Here is a 19,854-nt window from a genome sequence, read left to right as displayed (position 1 = left end):
AATTGGATCAAATATATTTCCTAAAACAAGGCCTTTATGTTGAGTGGAAAGAGCACTGGACTAGGCATAACAAGACTGGGGCTTGAATCCCAATTCTGTTATTTAATAGTCCTGTAACCTTGGTTAAGTGAAGTCATTTAACTTTAGCTTCCTCATCAGTGAAATGAGGAGGTTGTACTAAATAATCTGAATCTGATGAATACTATTGCTCTATAAAAAATAAGGAAACAGATGATTTCAGAGACAGACATAGGAACTGAAGAGGAATAGACAGAACCACTGGAACAAGTCCTGGAGTATCAACATTATAAAAATGAACGATTTTGAAAAATTTTATAAACTGATGAAGAATGAAACAAATAGAAACAAGGGAACAATCTATACTATAACAATGCAGTAAAAGCAAATAACTTTGAAAGCTGTAAGAATGATGATCAATACAACAACCATTCATGATTTGAGGATGATGAAACATGCTATCCATGACAGAGAGGGAATGGATTTAGGGTACAGAAATGAGACATAAATATTTTTGTATAAAGTCAATGAGAGCATTTGTTTTGCTCGACATTCACACATTTGTTATAAGGAAATTGTTTTTGTTTTTCTTTTTTTTTCCAGTAGGGGAGGGGTGAGAGGGAGAGAAAAATACAGATTTGTTAATTTAAAAAAACTCTAAAAAATGAATTATTACTGTATAACTCACTTCATAAGCACATGAAGGTTTAGAAATCATTTTCCTAACAGCAGTCCTACCGTATCAGGGTGGCTAGGTGGCGCAGTGAATAGAGCACTGGCCCTGGAGTCAGGAGGACCTGAGCTCAGATCCAGCCTCAGACACTTGACATACTTACTAGCCGTGTAACTTTGGGCAAGTCACAACCCCAATTGCCCTCCAAAAAGAAAAAACAACAACAGCAGTCCTTGGAGGTACAACCCAAGTAGCAATGTCTTAAGTTATAGATGAGTGAACTAATATCCTTAGAGGTTAATCAACTTGATGATGATCAGTCTGCTAGTATTTAAGGCATGATTCCCAGAATCATGGAATTTAAGAGGGAAAAGAGACCACAGAAGTCATCTAGTCCAACCCACACAGGAAAGGAATCCACACTGTAATAGGCCTGAGAAGTAGCTGTCCAGTCTTGGCTAGAAGACCATCAATGAAGAACATCCTGCCATCTCTCTAGGCAGTCCATTCTTCTTCTAAATGTTTGGCAGGTTTTCCTAAAATCAAGCCTAAATTGCTAAATTTGCTTTTTTCCCTTTCTTTCAACTTCTACCCCCTGCTTCTGCTTCTGCCCTCTGGGACCAAATAGAGAAGGCTAATTATTCCTCCACATGACAGCCCTTCAAAAGTCTGAAGACAGCAGTCATGAACTAGCCTTTTCTATTTAGCTCTTTATTTATTTAGCTATTCTCTATTTAGCTTTGATAAAATCTAGGTGAACTATATCCTCAACATTCTTCTCATCTACTAACTCTGCAATCTTATCAAGAGGAAACAAGGATAGTGAGGTATAGCCTGCCTCTATACAAAGCCAAGCTGGCTCCTTGTAATAACTGTTTCCTCTTTCTATATGTTTGCCAATCATCTCTTTAATGATCAGTTCCAGAATTTTTCAAAGAATTAAAGGCAAGCTCATTGGTTTATAGTTTACCGAATCCATCTTCTTCCATTTTGAAAATGAAGAAAACAATGCCATGCTTTTTTATTTAAATTTTCAATTGGCATTCTTCTATATATATTTTTTTTAGAGTCTAGGCTGGTGGGTGAGTTCCCTGTGCAACTATCTGTCTTGAGGCAAATTCTATTTTTTTTTCGTTATTGAAATTATTTCCTTTGATAGTGTCAGAATTTCATGCTTGGAGCATCTCCCGTCCTTCATGGACTGACTTCCCCTAAAGTATTTTAATTCATAGGTTTCTACCTATGTTTCCAATGAACCTTTTCAAAACTTTTCCCAAAGTCCAGGGAGACACTGATTTTCTGATTTCAAGTTCAATATTCTTTCTGCTATACCACACTTTCAGATCTAGCCTATAGTTACACTACAAGAAGAGTTTGATACAATACAGTTAAGACAACAATATAAAGGTTATTCCTGTCTTCTGACCTTAGTGTTTTAAAAGTTTTCCAAAACTCAGAGAACAGCATTTGACATTTTACACATTATAATTATTTTTAGAACTGGGGACTATGCTAGGGGACCACAAATAAACAAAAGGTTATTATATTTTCAGAAAAATAAATTTTTCAGAAAAATTTTGTCAAAGAGTTCCTGAAAAGTCTTTTTTTCAGTTTTTATCACATTGCTATAAACACTACAAAACATACTAAATATTCAGTGCCAAACCTTTAATTTCATTTTCAGTTAGAATATCTTGAAAGCAAGGTTTAGAGTCCAATTTGGGCATTTATAAGGAATTTTTCTGGAAAAAATGCTTATTTCATATCACTTGGTTTTCCTGGACCTCAGTTTCCTCATCTGTAAAATGAGAGAGTTGTACCATACAGTCTTTGAAGTCCCTTCTGCCACTAACTCCTATGAGTAAAATCTAAAATCTTGTCCTGCCTTTTCCACTAACTTGCTGAGTGACTTTGGTCAAGTACTTTCTCTTCTCTGGGCCTTGATTTCCTTATCTGTAAAATGAAGTTTTTGGACAAGATGAACTTTTCAGCTCTGACATTCTACATGTCCATGTTACCTTTTAATCTGATCAATTTGTGTCAAAACAGCATTGACAACCCGGATTGCATCTGATGGTTCAGTGCCTGCCCTACAGGCATTACGGGCTGCGGTGAGACTTTCCACCTATGTGTGCAAGAAAAAGAAATGCCATTATGATCAGGTTATTATTTCATGACTTTTTAATGGGTTCATATAATTAACTTAATCCCCACAGGCATCATCAGTGCTTACAACAATCTATTCTTGATACCAGTAAGAAGACGAACTGATTTCTTAAAATTTCCCCTTTCATAATGACTCAGGAGCTCAAGACACATACCTCATCAATCAGCACAAACACCAGGGCTTCTTTATCATCAATTAACTCTTGAATCTTCTGGAACATCTTTGTTACTAGTTTACCACTCTAGAACCAAAACACATGATGCTATTTAAATGCTGGCTTCTAGCATCTTACAAAATTAAAAAAAAAAAATTGGAATAATGCACATCTGTCTAAATTTCTACGGTTTCTAGTGTTTTCTTTCCCATCATAATTACCCCAATTTAACACTGGGGGAAAGTTCTAGCTGAGTAGCATGCTTAGCACTTTCTACTATAATTCAGTCTTTCCTCAACATTCTCCATCTCAAATGTTCACCAGTGGCTTATGTACAATTAATTTCCTCATTTTACATATAAGGTAACTGATGTTCAAAAAGCACTGGTTATCTCTCCAAGGTGACAGAACTAATAGATGCCGGAACTCAAATTCAAGACTTCTGACTAAATTCACATACCTTTCAATACCATTCCTGCTACCTGTTTTCTGGTTTATTATCTATCTCTCAGACTTGTTCTTCACCTACTTAAGCTGGAATTTCAAGGATACAGCTCATGACCTTCTAGACTTACAAACTCTTAGCTAGGAAAACCAGGAGAAATCAATTGAGTCAGATTTCATTTTTCATATGAGGAAACTGAGTTCTAGAAAGGTGACTTGCCCAAAGTCACAAACCTAAAAACTGTCAGAAGTAGATCTACTGCTCTGGTTTCCCAACTCTCAGTTCAGAGCTTATTCCACCATACTGTGCTATCTGTATTTGGGGAAAAAAACTAAGCGGCACTATAGCTGTTGCATAAACCCAGACAAGACCATAATATTCCCTAATAACTATTCTATATTAACTCTCCTATGTCTTATTTGAGTTTCTACTGTGTACAGCATGCCCATATTAACAATTTAACTGTTAAAATAAATTTTGAGAAATTGCACAAGGATTCATATTTCAAGTGTGAGAAAACTCAATCACTTGTAATAAATACACTTATCCAAAAGATAATCATATAAAAACAATTAATTCTTCCAAGGTCCTAGATTAAAAAAAAAATAAACTTAATGTGTATGCACTAGTATTTTTCTTCCAGATTAGAGAGTCAAGCCTAGTATTTAATGCTTACCTCTGAAAACCACTTAGAGAAAAGGCTATGACTATTTATCTCAATTAATTGGCCATACTGATACCTAAAATCAAAAAAAGAATCAGTCAAATTGTCTTATAATATTATCAATCCTAAAGTACTTCTTTAATGGTAGTCAAAGAAAGACTGTCAATTTCCCAAGTATTATATAAAATAAATAGCAAACAGGATAAATGAATTTTAGAGCTGTAAGAGTCTTATAAGGTCATGTTGTGTAGCCCTCATTTTGCAGATGAGGAAACTGAAGTTCAGAAAAATTAAATATATTACCTAAGACCACACAGCATCTAAGCAACAGACTCAAGGTCAGTGACAAACCACAACATCTTGACACTTAGTCAAGTACTCTTAATAATATACCAGCTGTTTCACTGGGTACTGTTTAAATGTAAAAATAAAACATGAAATAGCCCCAAACCTTTGTGTCCTTTAAGTTAAAAAAAAAACACACACACACATATGTATGTGTGTATATTATATATTTACATAATTTTAAAATGCTTTTATTTTTAGAATCTAGTTCCCAAAGGTATGAGTACTGAAGCCCCACCTCACAATGGCCCTGTGGCTCTGTCCCTTTACTCTCAGAGCTCCACCCACCTCAGGAGACCTAAGATTGGCTGCTCAGTCAATTTTACCCACCTCAGTATCCAAAACTGCTGTTTAGTCACATGTAACTTTAATTTCAATGCATTTTTAAAAGGAAAATAAATCAACACATTACTAAGAATTCACATATTGAGAAAACTCTTCCCTCTTCATTTATAAAACTTCTCTCCAGTATGGCATCTTTAATGTTAAGTCCAGAATTGAGAAAGCAAGGGGCGTTGCCAGCATTTGAATCAGGAAGATCTGCCTTTAATTTCTACCTCTTTAGCACTGTGGGTACCTGCAACTATTTTTTATAAATTTTGTTTTTATTTATATGAGTACACCTACCAGAATGTAAGGTCTTGAGGGTGGGCACTCTTTTATTTCTGTTCTTATGTCTTTAGTGCTGGGGTAAGCGAAGCCAGATAGACTGTTCTGGTACTGCCTCATGAGTTCAGAACGGTTTTTATATATTTAAATAAAATAAAACATTCCTATATGACGATTCATTCCAAGTTCCAAATAACTAAAGTAGCGTGGCACAATGGAAAGGACTGTGGCCTGGACTCAGAGTGCTCCTCCCTGTACTCTGACTTGCGACATGACCTTGGGCGAGTCATGTGACCTTGTTGGGCCTCAGTGTTTTCCTCTGTTAAATGAAGGGGTTGAACTAGATAATTTCTAAGATCACTTTCCCCTCCAATATTCTGAATCTATAAACTTGGTTAAACAAAGCAATTTTCTAATTTAATTGAAAGCATTTTAAATTGATATCATTATAAAAAGTAAATTTTATTAATCCAGGTCAAGTTACAGCTAATAAAGGGATTAGATGAATCATATAAAACATTAAATTATAATCTTAAAAATTACAATTACATAAGCCAGATAATCACATTACTCTCTTCTTCTGCTCAAAAGTTACCTGCATGAAAGCCTAATTGTCAATTTCTGGGCCAATGCTTTACATAAAGATGTTTTTCCAGTTCCTGGAGGACCTATAAAAAACATATTAATCAAAGTAAGCTTGATATTAAGTATATGATTAAGATTACACCACAATGGTGTAAAAAACTAAATACAGAGGCAACTTATCAGAAACTTATGCAGACTGTAACCCTTTCATTCCTTAGTAGATGGTTTTGTGAGTTATGGTTAGCATAAAAAAGTATCACTGTGTAGGCTTCTACAATGATGAACCTTTCCAAACTTGGCCAGGCTGGTCTATAAGACGAGGGTACTGCATGTCTGTCCCATGTAAGAAGCCCTTCCATCTTGCTGGGACCTAGGAGAGTTTGTTCTTCCCTGGCATAACCCCTTCAAAAACTTAGGGTCAACTCTGATACAAAAAGCACCAGAATTAAATGTCAATCTCCTTTATTCTAAATAAATGTTAGTGGGATCGCAGGAAATGAGGCACAGATCCATCTTGGTGGAAGACTTTTTGGAATTGTGCAAGATAAGTAACTCAGTGTTAATACCCTCTGTCCCAGCAATTCTACCACTAGGTATATATATTCCATGTAGGTCAAAAATAGAAAGGTCACATATGTACCTAAATTTTCATTGCTGAACTTTGTGGTAGCAAAAAACCAAGAACAAAAACCCCCGAACAAACTAGAAACAATGGGGGTGCCTACTACCTAGGGAATGGCAGAACAAATTGTAGTGTATATATGAATATAATATAGACCACCACAGTGCTATTAAAAATATGAGGAAATAGAAGAAATGTGTGAAAATATTATAAAGAAAGCAGAACCAAAAGAATACAAAAAAAAAAACACATTACTGTATGCTAAAACAATAAAAGATGTAAAAATTCAAATTGAATGTAGTGATCAATCAGTCCCAGAGAACTGATGCTGAAAACATACTTTCCTCTTCTCTGAGACAACATAGACTACAGTATGTAATGTTGTATCCATTGTTACATTTAATAGCTATGTAGGCTGTTTTGCTTATAACTGTTTTTCTTTGTTAAAAGATAGGGGGGAGAGACAGAGTGTGTGTGTGTGCATGCATTATGCATACACACTCATGCAAGCATGCAGAGACAATACTGTGAATTGAAAGTGGCATAAAAGAAGTTTTAACAAATTATCTTTAAAAGTCCTTAGGGTGAGCCTTTCACTCCTAAAGCCAGCAATCCTCTCCTTTTTACCTCAGCATCTCAGAAGAGTGGTTTACTCAGGTTGCATTCACTTTCTCAATAGGTACTCATTCTTTAACCCCATCATTAGGCTCCTGTCAATAAACATTGACCAGCAGTATATTGTTCCGGAAAGCTTTAGATTTACATTAAATTCTGGTGCTGTTTGTATCAGAGTTGACCCTAGCTAAATTCTTTGAAAGGGCTATGCCAGTGAAGGAAAGACTCTTCTAGGTCCCAGCAAGATGAAAGGGTTTCCTACATGGGACAGACATGCAGTACCTCTGTCTTACAGACCAGCTGGCCAAGTTTGGTAAAGTTCATCCACTATAGAAGGCTGGCCAGCAAGTGATATATTTTTATGCCAACACTAACTAACAACCAGCTAAATGAGCGTAGTTATGAGCAAGTTATGGCCTCCCTAAGTCTCAGTTTCATCTTTAAAATGGGGATAATACCTATAGTACTTCACATGGTTTTTATGAGTATCATAATGATACTGAGATAAGTATATGAAGTGCTCTGTAAACCTGGAAACAATCTTAAAGTCAGTGACTTCCTAGTTGTTCTTATCCTGGTCCTCATTGTCCTCGAGTACTGTGGACCCTATGTCTGAGGACCATCACCCTCTTTAGAATCTCTCCATAACTGTCTGCAGCACAGCATAATCCTGATTTCTCTGACAGTCTCAAATCTACCTCTTCTTCCTACTTCCGTCCTAAGTGTGGGCACTAGTTTCGATTCTCTTTCCTTTTTTGACTCTTCTGGCTCAGATATCTCTATTACCTGGACCAACTCGGTGGTGAAAATTCTCAAATCTTTACCTCAAGCCCTGACTTTTCTTTTGAACTTTAGTCTGACATTTCCATGCCCTGATAGATGGCCTCCCACAAGACATTTTCACTGGGATATTAAAGACATGTGTGATTGTGGGAAGGTAGAGTGAATTCAGGGATAACATAACTTTGTCTCTGTAATGAAAAAAAAATTATAATCTCTTACATAAGTACAACGGCATAACAATAACCTTGTATTTACTTTTCACGAAATACAAAATAAAACACTCTTTACCATGTAGCAAAACAACTCTGTTCCAGGCGATTAGGTTGCTATCAACATTCTTGTCAGAAAACAATAAGGTTGTCATCACATAGTCAAGCAACTAGTTCAGGAGAGAAAAAAAAGGCAAACATAAACATGGGAGTTGCGGATAAGAATTTGGCATTACTACTACCTTCCAAATGAAAATGAAAAAGATTAGAAGCAAATAGGACCACACAAGGCCTCTAAAATCACTGTCTTCTACAAATATTTGCTAAATATGGTAGACACTGTCCTTAGGCACTAAAATGTATCTCCATAAAACCACTCTTGTCATTTTATTTTATAAAATGTGATTGTAAATGTAAGAAAATAAAAAGTTACTATTGTAAAAGTACAAAATAATGAGTTTTATAAAAAAATAACAGCATGCTAAAAAAACTATTTCACCAAGGTATTTATCAAATAGTACAATTAAATCAAACAAAATAAAAATATACAATTAAATATAGGCTATGCTTAAGTCAACAAAGCTACTAATCTATCAAAGAAATCTCATTTTGTGATTGAAATATTAGGGGAAGCCATGAACCCTACTAAGCTTGCTCCCTGTTGGCTTACTTCGGCACACCTACCACCATTACCAGTATTGAAATGACAGAGAGAGAGAGAGAGAGAGAGAGAGAGAGAGAGAGAGAGAGAGAGAGATTGATTCTATATGTAAGTCAAGGACAGAGTAACTCAAAGTTGCCTAAAACAGCCTGAAGTAGCACTTACTAGGTCTGAGGCCCAAAGGAAGATTTGAAAACAAATGATACCTTCATATAAAAAAGTATTTTTCACTTACATGTGATTTAACTTCAACATCATATACAAGGCTCTCCCAAAGACCGTGAAATTCAACTGTAACATAAAAATTCTGGCATGAAATGCTAGAAAGAGAAATTATAGCTAGACTCAGGATTTTAAAGCTGGAAAGGATTTTAAACATCATTGTAGTGGAAATGCAAATTTTAAGATCTTCCCTGCCCCTAGGCTAAAGTGCACCAGGAGCCTGGGGTGGGAGGCTTGTTTTTCAGTAGATACTTTTTGATTGGCCAGTGGGTCCAGAAGGACCCTGACTTGAGGCTTTGTTTTGGGGCTCACTTTGAGAAGTGTTCTGTGATTTGATCCGATGAAGACTCTGGGAAGCCACTGTTGAGAGCCCCCCCTCCCCCCCTTTGAAAAACCCAGATGTTGATTTGGTATGGATGTAATGGTTGGACAGTTTGGAAACTTGTCTACTTTATCTGTTTCTCTGTCTTGATAATTCTGTCTGTATACTCTGAAGTTCGGGGTGCTGTCGTTTTTCCCCTGAACTAGGTAAATGATACATATTTGACTGATTAAAGTAAGCTTGTTAACCCACTTTGAGTTGCTTTCCTTTATCAAAGCAGATCCAAGAACCTGTATTGGCAGCCACCCGGGGGACGCTGGGGTGCTTGCTGGTACAATCATATAGTCTGATCATATAATTTTACTGATAAGGAAACTAAGGTATAGATACACTGAGTTGTCCAAGTTCATATAGTTAGTAATGGAAGAGCTTATGCTCAAACAGGCTAAAACACTTGGTTCACTATTAGAAATAAAACCATAATGAAATCAAAGAATTAAAGAATCTTAGAGTTGGAAAGGACCTCAAAGAAGACTCAGTTCAACCCCACTCCTAATATCGGTTCATTCAGCCTTTGTCTGAAAACCTCAAAATAAAGACAACTTATCACCTCTTAAGGCAACTATGCCACTTTTGGATGGCTCTAATTACTGGGAAGCTTTTTTCATCTTTTAAACATCAAGCCTAAATTTGTCTCTTTACTCTTTCTACCACTTACTCCTCCTTCTGTTCCCTGGAGCCAAGAACAAGAAGCCTGATCCCACCAACCACAGCCCTCTCTACCCCAGGCAGTAGTCTTATCACTTCTATCATCCTCCTCTTTTTCCAAAAGCTTTAATTTTTTTTTAAACTTTGTGAACCTCAGCTTTCCTCACCAATCCCATGCCATTATGGTTTTCAGCACAGTTGATGAAATCCATGCAGCTCCATGACATGATGTTGTATTCATTCTATGTAACTTCTGCGGTTATCTTTTTAAAGCTTAAGTCATTTGGCTAGTTTCTTGTGCTTCTTCCCTGTGTATCTACCTCAGTATCTTTGGACAGGTTCACCTTTTCTTCATCAGAACTGCTTCCCTTTGAGTCTTCAGAATCTCATTTTTTAGTTTCCCATCCCCTGTGGACTGACTTCTGTAGGATATTAGGTCATTGGAATCCTTCCTATCTATCCTCTGAATTCTGTGAAATCTGTTCTCTCAAAATCTGGGCTGCATGCCACACCCTGTTCAGCTTTCCTCTTCAGTATCATAAACTCCAAGATGGAACTGTCACTTCCCCATGGTGTTCCAATTATTCCTAGCCTACCAAACATTGCTCTCTGATAACAAGAATCAGATCCAGATTAGAACTTCCCTTTGTGGATTTCTCTATCTTTTGAAGGAAGAAATTAAACAAGTCAAGAAATTATCATTCACTGTTTTTGGCAAAGAGAGCTCTGATCAATGGAGATGTAACAAAATCTCCCATCACTTCCACATCATGCCCCTGTGCCAGGCTTGTGAGCTATTTTCCAAATACCACATCTACTTCCTTGCTGTCCAGGTGATCTGTCCACCTGTCCATACACCAATGATATTACTGCTTCTTTTTCTGCCCCAATTCATTATCAGCCAAATTGTTTCTATCAAGCTTATTCTCCCTTGGTTCCTAGATTTTCTCATATATTATTTTCCTGATATATAATGCTACTCTATCCCTATCCCAGACTTTTACCTAATTTATTTTCTCTAAAAAAAAGGTATCATGTGCCAGAAGCAATCATGGGCCTCATTTAACCAAGTCTCAATGGTAACATTTTCCTTCTTTTGTTAGACTCTCCAGTTTACTTTGCTTTTTACACATACTTTGTTCCTTTGAATTAAGACAACTGAGGTCCCCAGTTTTATTACTGTATTCAAATCTGTTTTGCCAGTTAAAAGCTGTGTAACCTTAAACAAGTCGCTTAACCTTAGCTTACTCTTCTACAGGATGAGGATAATAACCGTACAACATATATTACATGTTATCTTAGAAAGGTCAAGAGACTTGCCCAAGGTTACAGTGTGGTGAAAAAAGGATTCTAACTCAGGTTTCCTAAGTCCAAATTCACCATTTCCCCCCCAGATGGGTATTATCTCCTAGATGACCTTTAAGGTACTATACAGATCTAAGATTCCCTGAATTACAGTTTTTCTCTTTTCAATTTGTACAGGACAACTATATTTTAAAATATATATCCTTATATACAAAGGTAAATTTTTTGTTAGGAGTAATATCAACATTTACTTACAATTAGAAATTTAATAACACACTTCTAAAATATAAATTTTATTTTATTTTTAGGCACAAGTGTACCTCATTTCATGTAGGTGCTCACGAAAATTATGTATGAAATATGTTTTTTAAAGTCAAATCATACTTTAAATGATTAGGATGGGTATGAAACATCAGAAGAGTCCATGCTAGAAGGGTAGGTGGAATCAATAAATATTTGCTAGATGACTGAAATGACTTGCTGGTTTGTTCCCCCTCCAAAATTTCAACAATATGACAGAAAGGTATTTAGAGAAATTTGCGTAAGTCAGGTATATGACAATCATCATGAGCTTTAAGAAAAAGAGAGAAACCTGGTAATAGTTCCCATAATCATGCATTTATCTCTGGAAGTTTTTTTTCCTACACAGCAGGGGGAAGGAAGAGCATAACCCATGTGACATGAAGGTGGGGCGAAGGGGAAGTGCTTCTAGGGAGTATATCTACTTCTACAATTTCTGTCACTTCGACCTGACTTCATCAAAGTCTACTTTAGCTAGTCATATAACACATTATACCTGCAGGCAGCACCCAATGATTTGCTGCAATTATATTTTCTGACTCTTCTTCCAAATTTTCACTGCTGGGTCCTTCTTCATTCAGTTGGAAGACATGAAGGGCAAGAGTACATTTGCTCAAGTCAATCAGCTATGAAGAAAAAGAAAACGATACTAAAACGGAGTCTACAAATATTCAGATATTTTAGTTACATTGCTGTACCAAAATGAGAAGATATAAAAATGTAAATATAAGGGATCAAATAAAATATGATTAAAGTTCAAAGTGGGCCACATTCTAGGAAACACCATAAAACATTAATGCTGCAATATTCTAACAGGGAAGTGGACTTCAATACCACACCAAGTTTTATTATACAAAAAACAATAAAAATTAATCCTTTTTAACATTTGTACAATGTGTGATGTATTACATGTATGAAAATGTTAATGAAATTATAAAGTATGTAGCTCAATTCACTTTCTCTAATAGTGGTAATGGATTTATGTTGCTCCAACCACACTCTCACCTACCAACTAGTGTGTGGACCCCCACCCGCCCTGCTGCTGCTGTTGTGACTACTCATAAGGTGGCCAGGAAGTGCAGTGTAATCTATATATGAGACAGAGGGAAATTAACCAGCAAAACTTCTCTGTATCGAGCTCATGGCACAGATCTCAGGAGAGCACTGTATAATACCAATCACTGAGTGAACCAGTTACAAAAAAGACAAACTCAAAAACATCTTATAAACAAGAATTAGGACTCAATTTAATAGCTGGACCTTTAGTGTCCAAAAGATTAAATATCATGAATTATTTAGGTACCTGTCGTTCTTTCACTTTTAACTCAGTATCAACAATAGACACAGACTGCACATTTCTGGACAGAAAAGCATCATCAAACTCAGTCCAGGTGTAATCTCCAAACACGATGTTATGTCTATTTAGTAACTTTACAACACTCAACTTTATTTCTTCTTTTCTTGCAGTGCTATTAAACAGAAAAACAAAGAAAAATGCTTTTGAGTTCAAATTTATATTTTTCTTCTAGCAAATGGCTAAAAATCTATCGATTAAAATGCAATGCTAACATTCTGATTACTATACCTTGCTGAAATAGCTCATTAAGGAAATAAAATTTATAGTTAACTGACTTTTCATAAGATTAAATGAAATAAACTGATTCACAGAATGTATTCTTAGAAGAATTAATTACATTACATTCCCAGGGGTCAAGAATCATCTTGTACTTGACATGGTATGATGAATGATCAATAAATATCTATTAATGGCAATGAATGGTATTCTTCCTATTTCCAAAGTCAACTATACAATTTAGTCAGCATGAATAAGGAATACAATATTATTTATTCTCAGCAAGACTTGTGAATATTCAGTTAATAATGTCTCTGCTTTGTTCTGGTAATAGTTTACCTGAAACACAGAAAGGAAACAATTCATAGAAAGTCAGAGAAGGAAAAAACCTCAGAAGTTACTTAGTATAACAAATACCTAAAAAAGAATTTTCCCTATAACCTACCCAACAAATAGTCATCTAATTTTTGTTTGAAGACCTACAATGAGAGGGAACCCACTCTCTACTGAGGGAAGCAGTTCCAATTTGGAAGACTCTAAAGGGTTAGCAAATTTTTCCTAATACAAAGCTCAAACATATCTCTGCAACTGCCACCTACACATTCTAGTTTTATCCTTTGGGGTCAAACAGCACAAGTCAAAACTCTATTAATTACATCCCTTCAACTATGTTGTCTCCTCTCCCTCCAGCCATTCCCCACCTGTTTTCTCTTCCCTGGGCTAAGCATCTCAGATTCCTTCAACCATTTCTCATATAACACAAATTCAAGGCCTACCCTTCACCTTCTTATTTGCCCTACTTGAGAAATTCACTCCACAAATACTGATGAAGCCCCTACTCAGCAAAAGGCACTATGCTAATTGTCCAGGATACAAAAGCAAAATCCAAACCTTCCTTTACCATTAAGGAACTTAAATTTTACTATGGGGTACAATATATACAGATAGGTAAATAAAAGATCATTTGAGGAACAAGACTGTACTAATAATCAGAAGCAATCAGGAAAGGCTTCCTGCCAAAGATGGCACCTGAGCTAACACCTGAAGAAAGGTAGGGATCTAGGGATTCTAGAAAGTAAAGATAAAGAGTCAGTGCATTCTATCCAGCAGACATCTGATGACCTAAGATGGGAATTTAGAAGAGAAATTCTGGCTGGATATGTAGATTTGGGAGTTTTTGAAAGGCACTGAAATAGTTATAGAATTCATTAATACTTACAAGATCACACACAAAAAAATGTTGAGATAAATGAAGGTCAGGGACAAAGGCTGGGGGACACTCATCCTTGATGGACAAGAGAATACTGATAAACCAGTAAAAAAGACTGAGAATGAATGGTCAAACAGGAAGAAGAAGAGAGAATATTGTCACAGAGGCCAAGAAGTTAAGAATATCCAGGAGGAAGGTATGGTCAACAGTGTTAAAACTAGAGAGATCAAAATTATGACTGAGAAAAAGTCACTGGTAACCTGTGAGACAGCGTTTCTAGTTGAGTAAAAGGTTTGGAGGATATCTAGCAAGGGCTTTAAAGTGAGTTGAAGAAATGGAGAAAAGAAGAGAATGAACTTTTCTAGGAATTTGACTGGCAAAGGAAGGTGATAGATTGAATACTAGCTTGAAGGAATGCAGGCCAAGTGAAGGTTTTTAAAGAAAGAAGGAGACCTGCATATGTTCATATACTTCTGGGAAAGATCCAGTGGATAGAGACGGAGGGACAGTGGACATGACCAAGAGGAGCAAGCTCCTATAAGACAAAGAAGGGAATGGGATCAAGGGTACAATAAAGGGACTGGCTGTGGCAAGGAAAAGAAAATGGGAGATGATGTAGTTGATTTGAATTATGAAACAAAAATAAAGGCGCTCACGGCACATAGCCAAAGCCAGGGCCCTCTGTGGCAAGGAGGAGTAGGGATGGACTAGTATAGGAAATCTGAGAAGGAAAAAAGGTTTTACCCCATGGGCTATGGAAAACACGGTCACAAAAGGAAGAATGAAATGATCATCATATACCGTATTTCCCCGATAATAAGACCTATCCCGAAAATAAGCCCGCCCCTTACTGTGTAAGATTCCTCTAAAATAAGCCCTCCCCCGAAAATAAGCCCTATTGAGATTGCTACTGTAGTGAAGGTGATCCCCTGCGCTACACGCTACATTACGGTACCCTCTGTATGCACCGTCCCCCCCCCCAGTGAAATGCACGCCGCGCTCCGAGCTGCATCCAATCAGAGCTGCAGCAGTGAGCGCGTCATCCTGTTCTTCCCCAGTGATTTGCTTATTGAATAAAGGTACATTTTTTTTTGTTCACATTTACCTGTTTATTAAAATTGCTGTCAATGTTTATTAAAATAAGCCCTCCCCTGAAAATAAGCCCTCTGGTGTTTTTCTGTCCAAAAAAATTTAATAAGACAGTGTCTTATTATCGGGGAAACACGATAGTAGAGAGTTAAGCTTAGGATAGGCATAGGGACTGGGCCTATGATTTCATTGGTAGTGCTAAGTCTCAGTTGAAGACATTCTCTCTTCCAATGCAGGCCATCATCTTCTCTTCCACTTAAAATCTTGAGTTTCCTAGAGTACACACAGCCAATGCATGTTGAAGGTAGGAGTTGAAGGCAGGTACTTCTGGCTTCAAGACAAGCTCTCTATTATGGTTACCTCACTGTGTCACTTTCTCTAGCAGGAGTGAGTAGAAGCTGAGAAGATGGTGGGAAGAGTAACTCAGGGTTGTAGTTCAATAAGGTGAGAGTATGATGCAAAAGGGCAAGAAATTCAAGAGTATAAACTAGTACTAGAATCTAGGGCAGCTAGTTTAATATTCCACAAATAAAGGGGATAATATAGAAGAAAGAGCACTGAACTGCAAACCAGGAGGCCTGGGTTCTAATCCTGATCCTACCACTAATTAGTTGTGTGACCTAAGACACTTCACTTTAGCATCATCACCATTAAAATGTATAAGTCAGAGTAGATATCTCTAAGATATCACTGAGCTTCAAAATTCCATTATTCTACAGTATTTACTGAGTTCTGATTCAGGTCAGAGTTGACCCTCCTTACCACCCTGTGCTTCCTGGACCCCTCGACTTGATGCAGTAGCCACCGGAGCCAATGCTCAGCTCTTCTTTTTTTTTTTTCAAATGCTTTATTAACTTCTGATCCACATCATTCATTTCTGCCAGAGCTTGAGTTAAAAATCCTCTCCCCTCCCCTCCTCCACCCACCGCCCCAAAACAGCAATCCCACAGGACATCCCCTCCTCCAACCCGTCCCCTCCCACACTCTCTTGACTTTTCCAGGGGATCTCTATGCCCCAGTGCCTGCACATCCCACCTCCCAATCACATGCAAAATAGTATATATATAATTGAAGATTTGATTTTAAAACTTTGAATTCCAGATTCATTCCCTTCCTCCAACCCACCCTTACTGGGAAGACAAGCAGTTCAGTATAGGTTGTACATGTGTGGCTAACATAGTAGATATATTGTAAAAGACTGTATTTCCCTCCCTCCTATCCCACCTCCCACTTGTTCTATTCTCTGCTTTGATCCCATCCCTTTTCAAAGTGGGTGCTCCCAACTTCCCTCTCTCCCAGTCTGCCCTCCCTTCCATCATCCCCACTCTCATCCCCTTCCCCCCTTACTCTCCTAGAGGGTTAGATACCCTATTTAGTGTGTATTTCATTCCCTCCTCAAGCCAAATTCAATGGGAATAAGGTTGACCCATTCCCTTTTGTCTTCCTATTCTTCCCCTCCATTGTAACCATTTTCCCTTGCCTCTTCTATATGAGATAATTTACCCCATTCTGTCTCTCCCCATCTCCTCTCATTATATTTCTCTCTCACCTCTTAATTTCACCTTTTAAGTATCATCCCTTCCTGTTAAATTGGTCCTGTGCCCTCTATCTATGTATACCTGTAAACATATATACACACATTCACATATGTATTCATATGCCCATATACCCTCATATATATATATTCCCTTCAACTACCAAGAAAAGTTTCATCAGTTACAATTATTGTTTTTCCATGTAGGAATGTTAATAGTTCAACTTTGATAACTTCCTTATGATTTCTTTTCCCTGTTTACCTTCTCATGCTTCTCTTGCTTCTTGTATCTGAATGTTAAATTTTCTATTGAACTCTGGTTTTTTCAGCAAGAATGCTTGAAAGTCCTCTACTCCACTAAATGACCATATTTTCCCCTGAAACATGATACTCAGTTTTGCTGGGTAGGTGACTCTTGGTTTTAATCCCAGCTCCTTTGACCTCTGGAATATCATATTCCAAGCCCTACGATCCCTCAGTGTAGAAGCTGCCAGATCCTGGGTTATCCTGATTGTGTTTTCACAATATTCAAATTGTTCCTTCCTGGCTGCTTGTAATATTCTCTCTTTAATCTGGGAATTCCGGAATCTGGCTATAACATTCCTAGGAGTTTTCTTTTTGGGATCTTTTTCAGGATGTGATCTGTGGATTCTTTCAACCTCTATTTTGCCCTCTGGTTCTAAAACATCAGGGCAGTTTTCTTTGAGAACTTCCTGGAGGATGATTTCTAGGTTCTTACTTTGATCATGGCTTTCAGGTAGTCCAATAATTTTTAAATTATCTCTCCTGGATCTATTTTCCAGGTCAGTGGTTTTTCCCATGAGATATTTCACATTGCCTTCTATTCTTTCATTTGTTTGGATCTGTTTAACAGCATCTTGATTTCTCATAAAGTCATTAGCTTCCATTTGCTCCCATCTAATTCTGAAGCAATGATTCTCCTCACTGAGCTTTTGAGATTCTTTTACCATCTGGCAAATTCGGCTTTTTAAGGCATTCTTCTCCTCATTGCCTTTTTGAGCCTCCTTTGCCATTTGAGTCAGTCTATTTTTTAAGGTATTATTTTCTTCAGTCAAGCTGTTGACTCTCATTTCATAATTTTCTTGCATCGTTCTGATTCCTCTTCCCAATTTTTCCTCCACTTCTCTTATCTGCTTCTTAAGGTCCTCTATGGCCTGTAACCAGCTCATAATTTTCCTTTGAAGCTTTTGGTGCAGGAGTTCTGACTTCACTGTCTTCCTCCTGTTCCATGTTTTGCTCCTTTGTGTCCCCAAAATAGGAGTGTAATGGTGGAATCTTCTGTCTGCTTTGTTTCCTTTGCCTGGTCATGTTGCCCCTCAGTCACTTGACCGCTGGGCTTTTTGCCACAGTAGGACTCTGCCACCAGACAGGGGAGCTTTCATCCCAAACGCTGGGGTTTTGTCAGCTGCCAGAGGTATTAGATGGGTACCCTCTCTGAGGTCTCCACACGCTCTGGCAAACTGCACACACCCCATGACCTCCACCCTAGACTGTAATCCAGACCCAAGAAGGTTAAAGTAAGAGTGATTACCCCTCGGACTGGTGTTTGGTCCCCCTACACTCTGCAGGCCAGGAGCTGAAGCTGCCACGTGGTGGTGGCTGGTCAGGCCTGCCCTGGGGCTAAAGCTTTTGCATGGTGCTGGGCTTGGCTCCCAGAGCACTGCACTGGCTGATTCCTGCCGGCCTGCTAGGCTGTCCTTAGCGGGAGGTTAGCTTCTCTGTGTCATTTTGTGGGTTCTGCAGCTCCAAAGTTTGTTTTGAGTCCCCTTTTTACATGGATTGGGGAAGGTGGAAGCCGGAGCAGTGGGGAGGTCCTGCTTCTATTCCACCATCTTGACTCTTCCCCCCCCTCAGCTCTTATTCTTGACCCACAGAGTACAGATGGAGAAAAAGTCAAACAGTGAACACCTAATAACTAGAAATGATCTAACTTCTAACTCTCTCACTTCAAATGAGCTATCACTTTTGTCAATTAATTTTTCATTCATTTCATATTGACTCCTTTACTATCTCAAATATCATAGTTAGGCTTGTAAACCTATAAGATGGCTACTGAAACACTTCCCCCACTATTGGTTTTGTAAGTCACTTAACCTTGTTTGCCTTAGCACCTCATTTGTAAAATGAGCTGGAGAAGGAAATGGCAAACCACCTTTACCAAAAAAGAGTTGGACAAGACTGAAATTACTAAACAAACAAAACATGCTTTATATATATTTTCCATTTACTTAGCTGCTCATGGAACTGAATTGAATTTTTCACATTATTCAGATCCAATCTTCCCAATCTCCTCTTCCATAAGTATAGTCATTACCAAGTTTTTTCCTAACAACAAACCTAAAGTTATCCCTGCAACTTCTATGAATTAGTCCTTCTGCCCTCTGGGACCCAAAAGAACAAACTTAATCCCTTTTCTACATAATAACTCTACAAATATTTGAATGCTGTTAAGTCTTCTCTTGTCCAGGTTAAATATTCCTGGTTCCTTCAACTTATTCTCATAATGTGTAATCTAAAGCCCACCATCCTTCCTGGCTGTCTTCCTTTGGAAGCACTCTGCCTAATTAATTGTATATTAAAGTGTGGTGGTCAGAATGAACATAATATTCCACATATTGTTTAAGCAGGGCAAATAGGGACTAGTACCTATTTATTATTAGAAGATATCTTCCTTTTAATGTAGCCCAATGTAATATTAGCTTTTTTGGCTACCACATCACCCTGTTAACTCATATAGAGCTTGGAATTCATTAAAACCTCCAGATGATTTTCAGGATAACTGTTCTAACCACATCTTGATCTTATATTTGTGAAGTTTATCTCTTGAGCTCAAGTGTTAGTCTTCACATTTATTCCTACTGAATTTCCATTTATTAGATTAAGCCCTACACTCTAGCTTATCAAGAATTCTTTTCAGTCATGACTGCCTTATAGTCTACTAGTTATCCCTCCTACTTTTGAGTTATATGAAAATCTAAGATGTGTGCTCTCTATGCTTTTATCTAAGTCACTGATAAATC

General features: G+C 37.5%; 1 protein-coding gene across 1 annotated transcript in view; it reads right to left on the bottom strand.

The window, feature by feature from the left end:
- Positions 1-19,854, bottom strand: part of TRIP13 (thyroid hormone receptor interactor 13) — a 38,992-nt gene that overhangs the window by 16,651 nt on the left and 2,487 nt on the right. The window contains exons 2-9 of the mRNA XM_069076316.1: positions 12,711-12,876; positions 11,904-12,033; positions 8,786-8,841; positions 7,969-8,059; positions 5,671-5,743; positions 4,134-4,197; positions 3,013-3,099; positions 2,710-2,816 (exon numbers count right to left, since the gene is read on the bottom strand). Of these exons, the coding sequence (XP_068932417.1) occupies positions 2,710-2,816; positions 3,013-3,099; positions 4,134-4,197; positions 5,671-5,743; positions 7,969-8,059; positions 8,786-8,841; positions 11,904-12,033; positions 12,711-12,876 (774 nt within the window). The remainder of the gene's footprint in view (positions 1-2,709; positions 2,817-3,012; positions 3,100-4,133; positions 4,198-5,670; positions 5,744-7,968; positions 8,060-8,785; positions 8,842-11,903; positions 12,034-12,710; positions 12,877-19,854) is intronic.

The sequence above is a fragment of the Petaurus breviceps genome, unplaced genomic scaffold, assembly GCF_028583685.1.
Source record: "Petaurus breviceps papuanus isolate PSGF00001 unplaced genomic scaffold, PetGlider_PUasm1.0 151, whole genome shotgun sequence".
NCBI classification, from domain to species: domain Eukaryota; kingdom Metazoa; phylum Chordata; class Mammalia; order Diprotodontia; family Petauridae; genus Petaurus; species Petaurus breviceps.
Note: the sequence above shows the minus strand (reverse complement) of the source record. Positions and strands in the feature narration are given on the sequence as shown.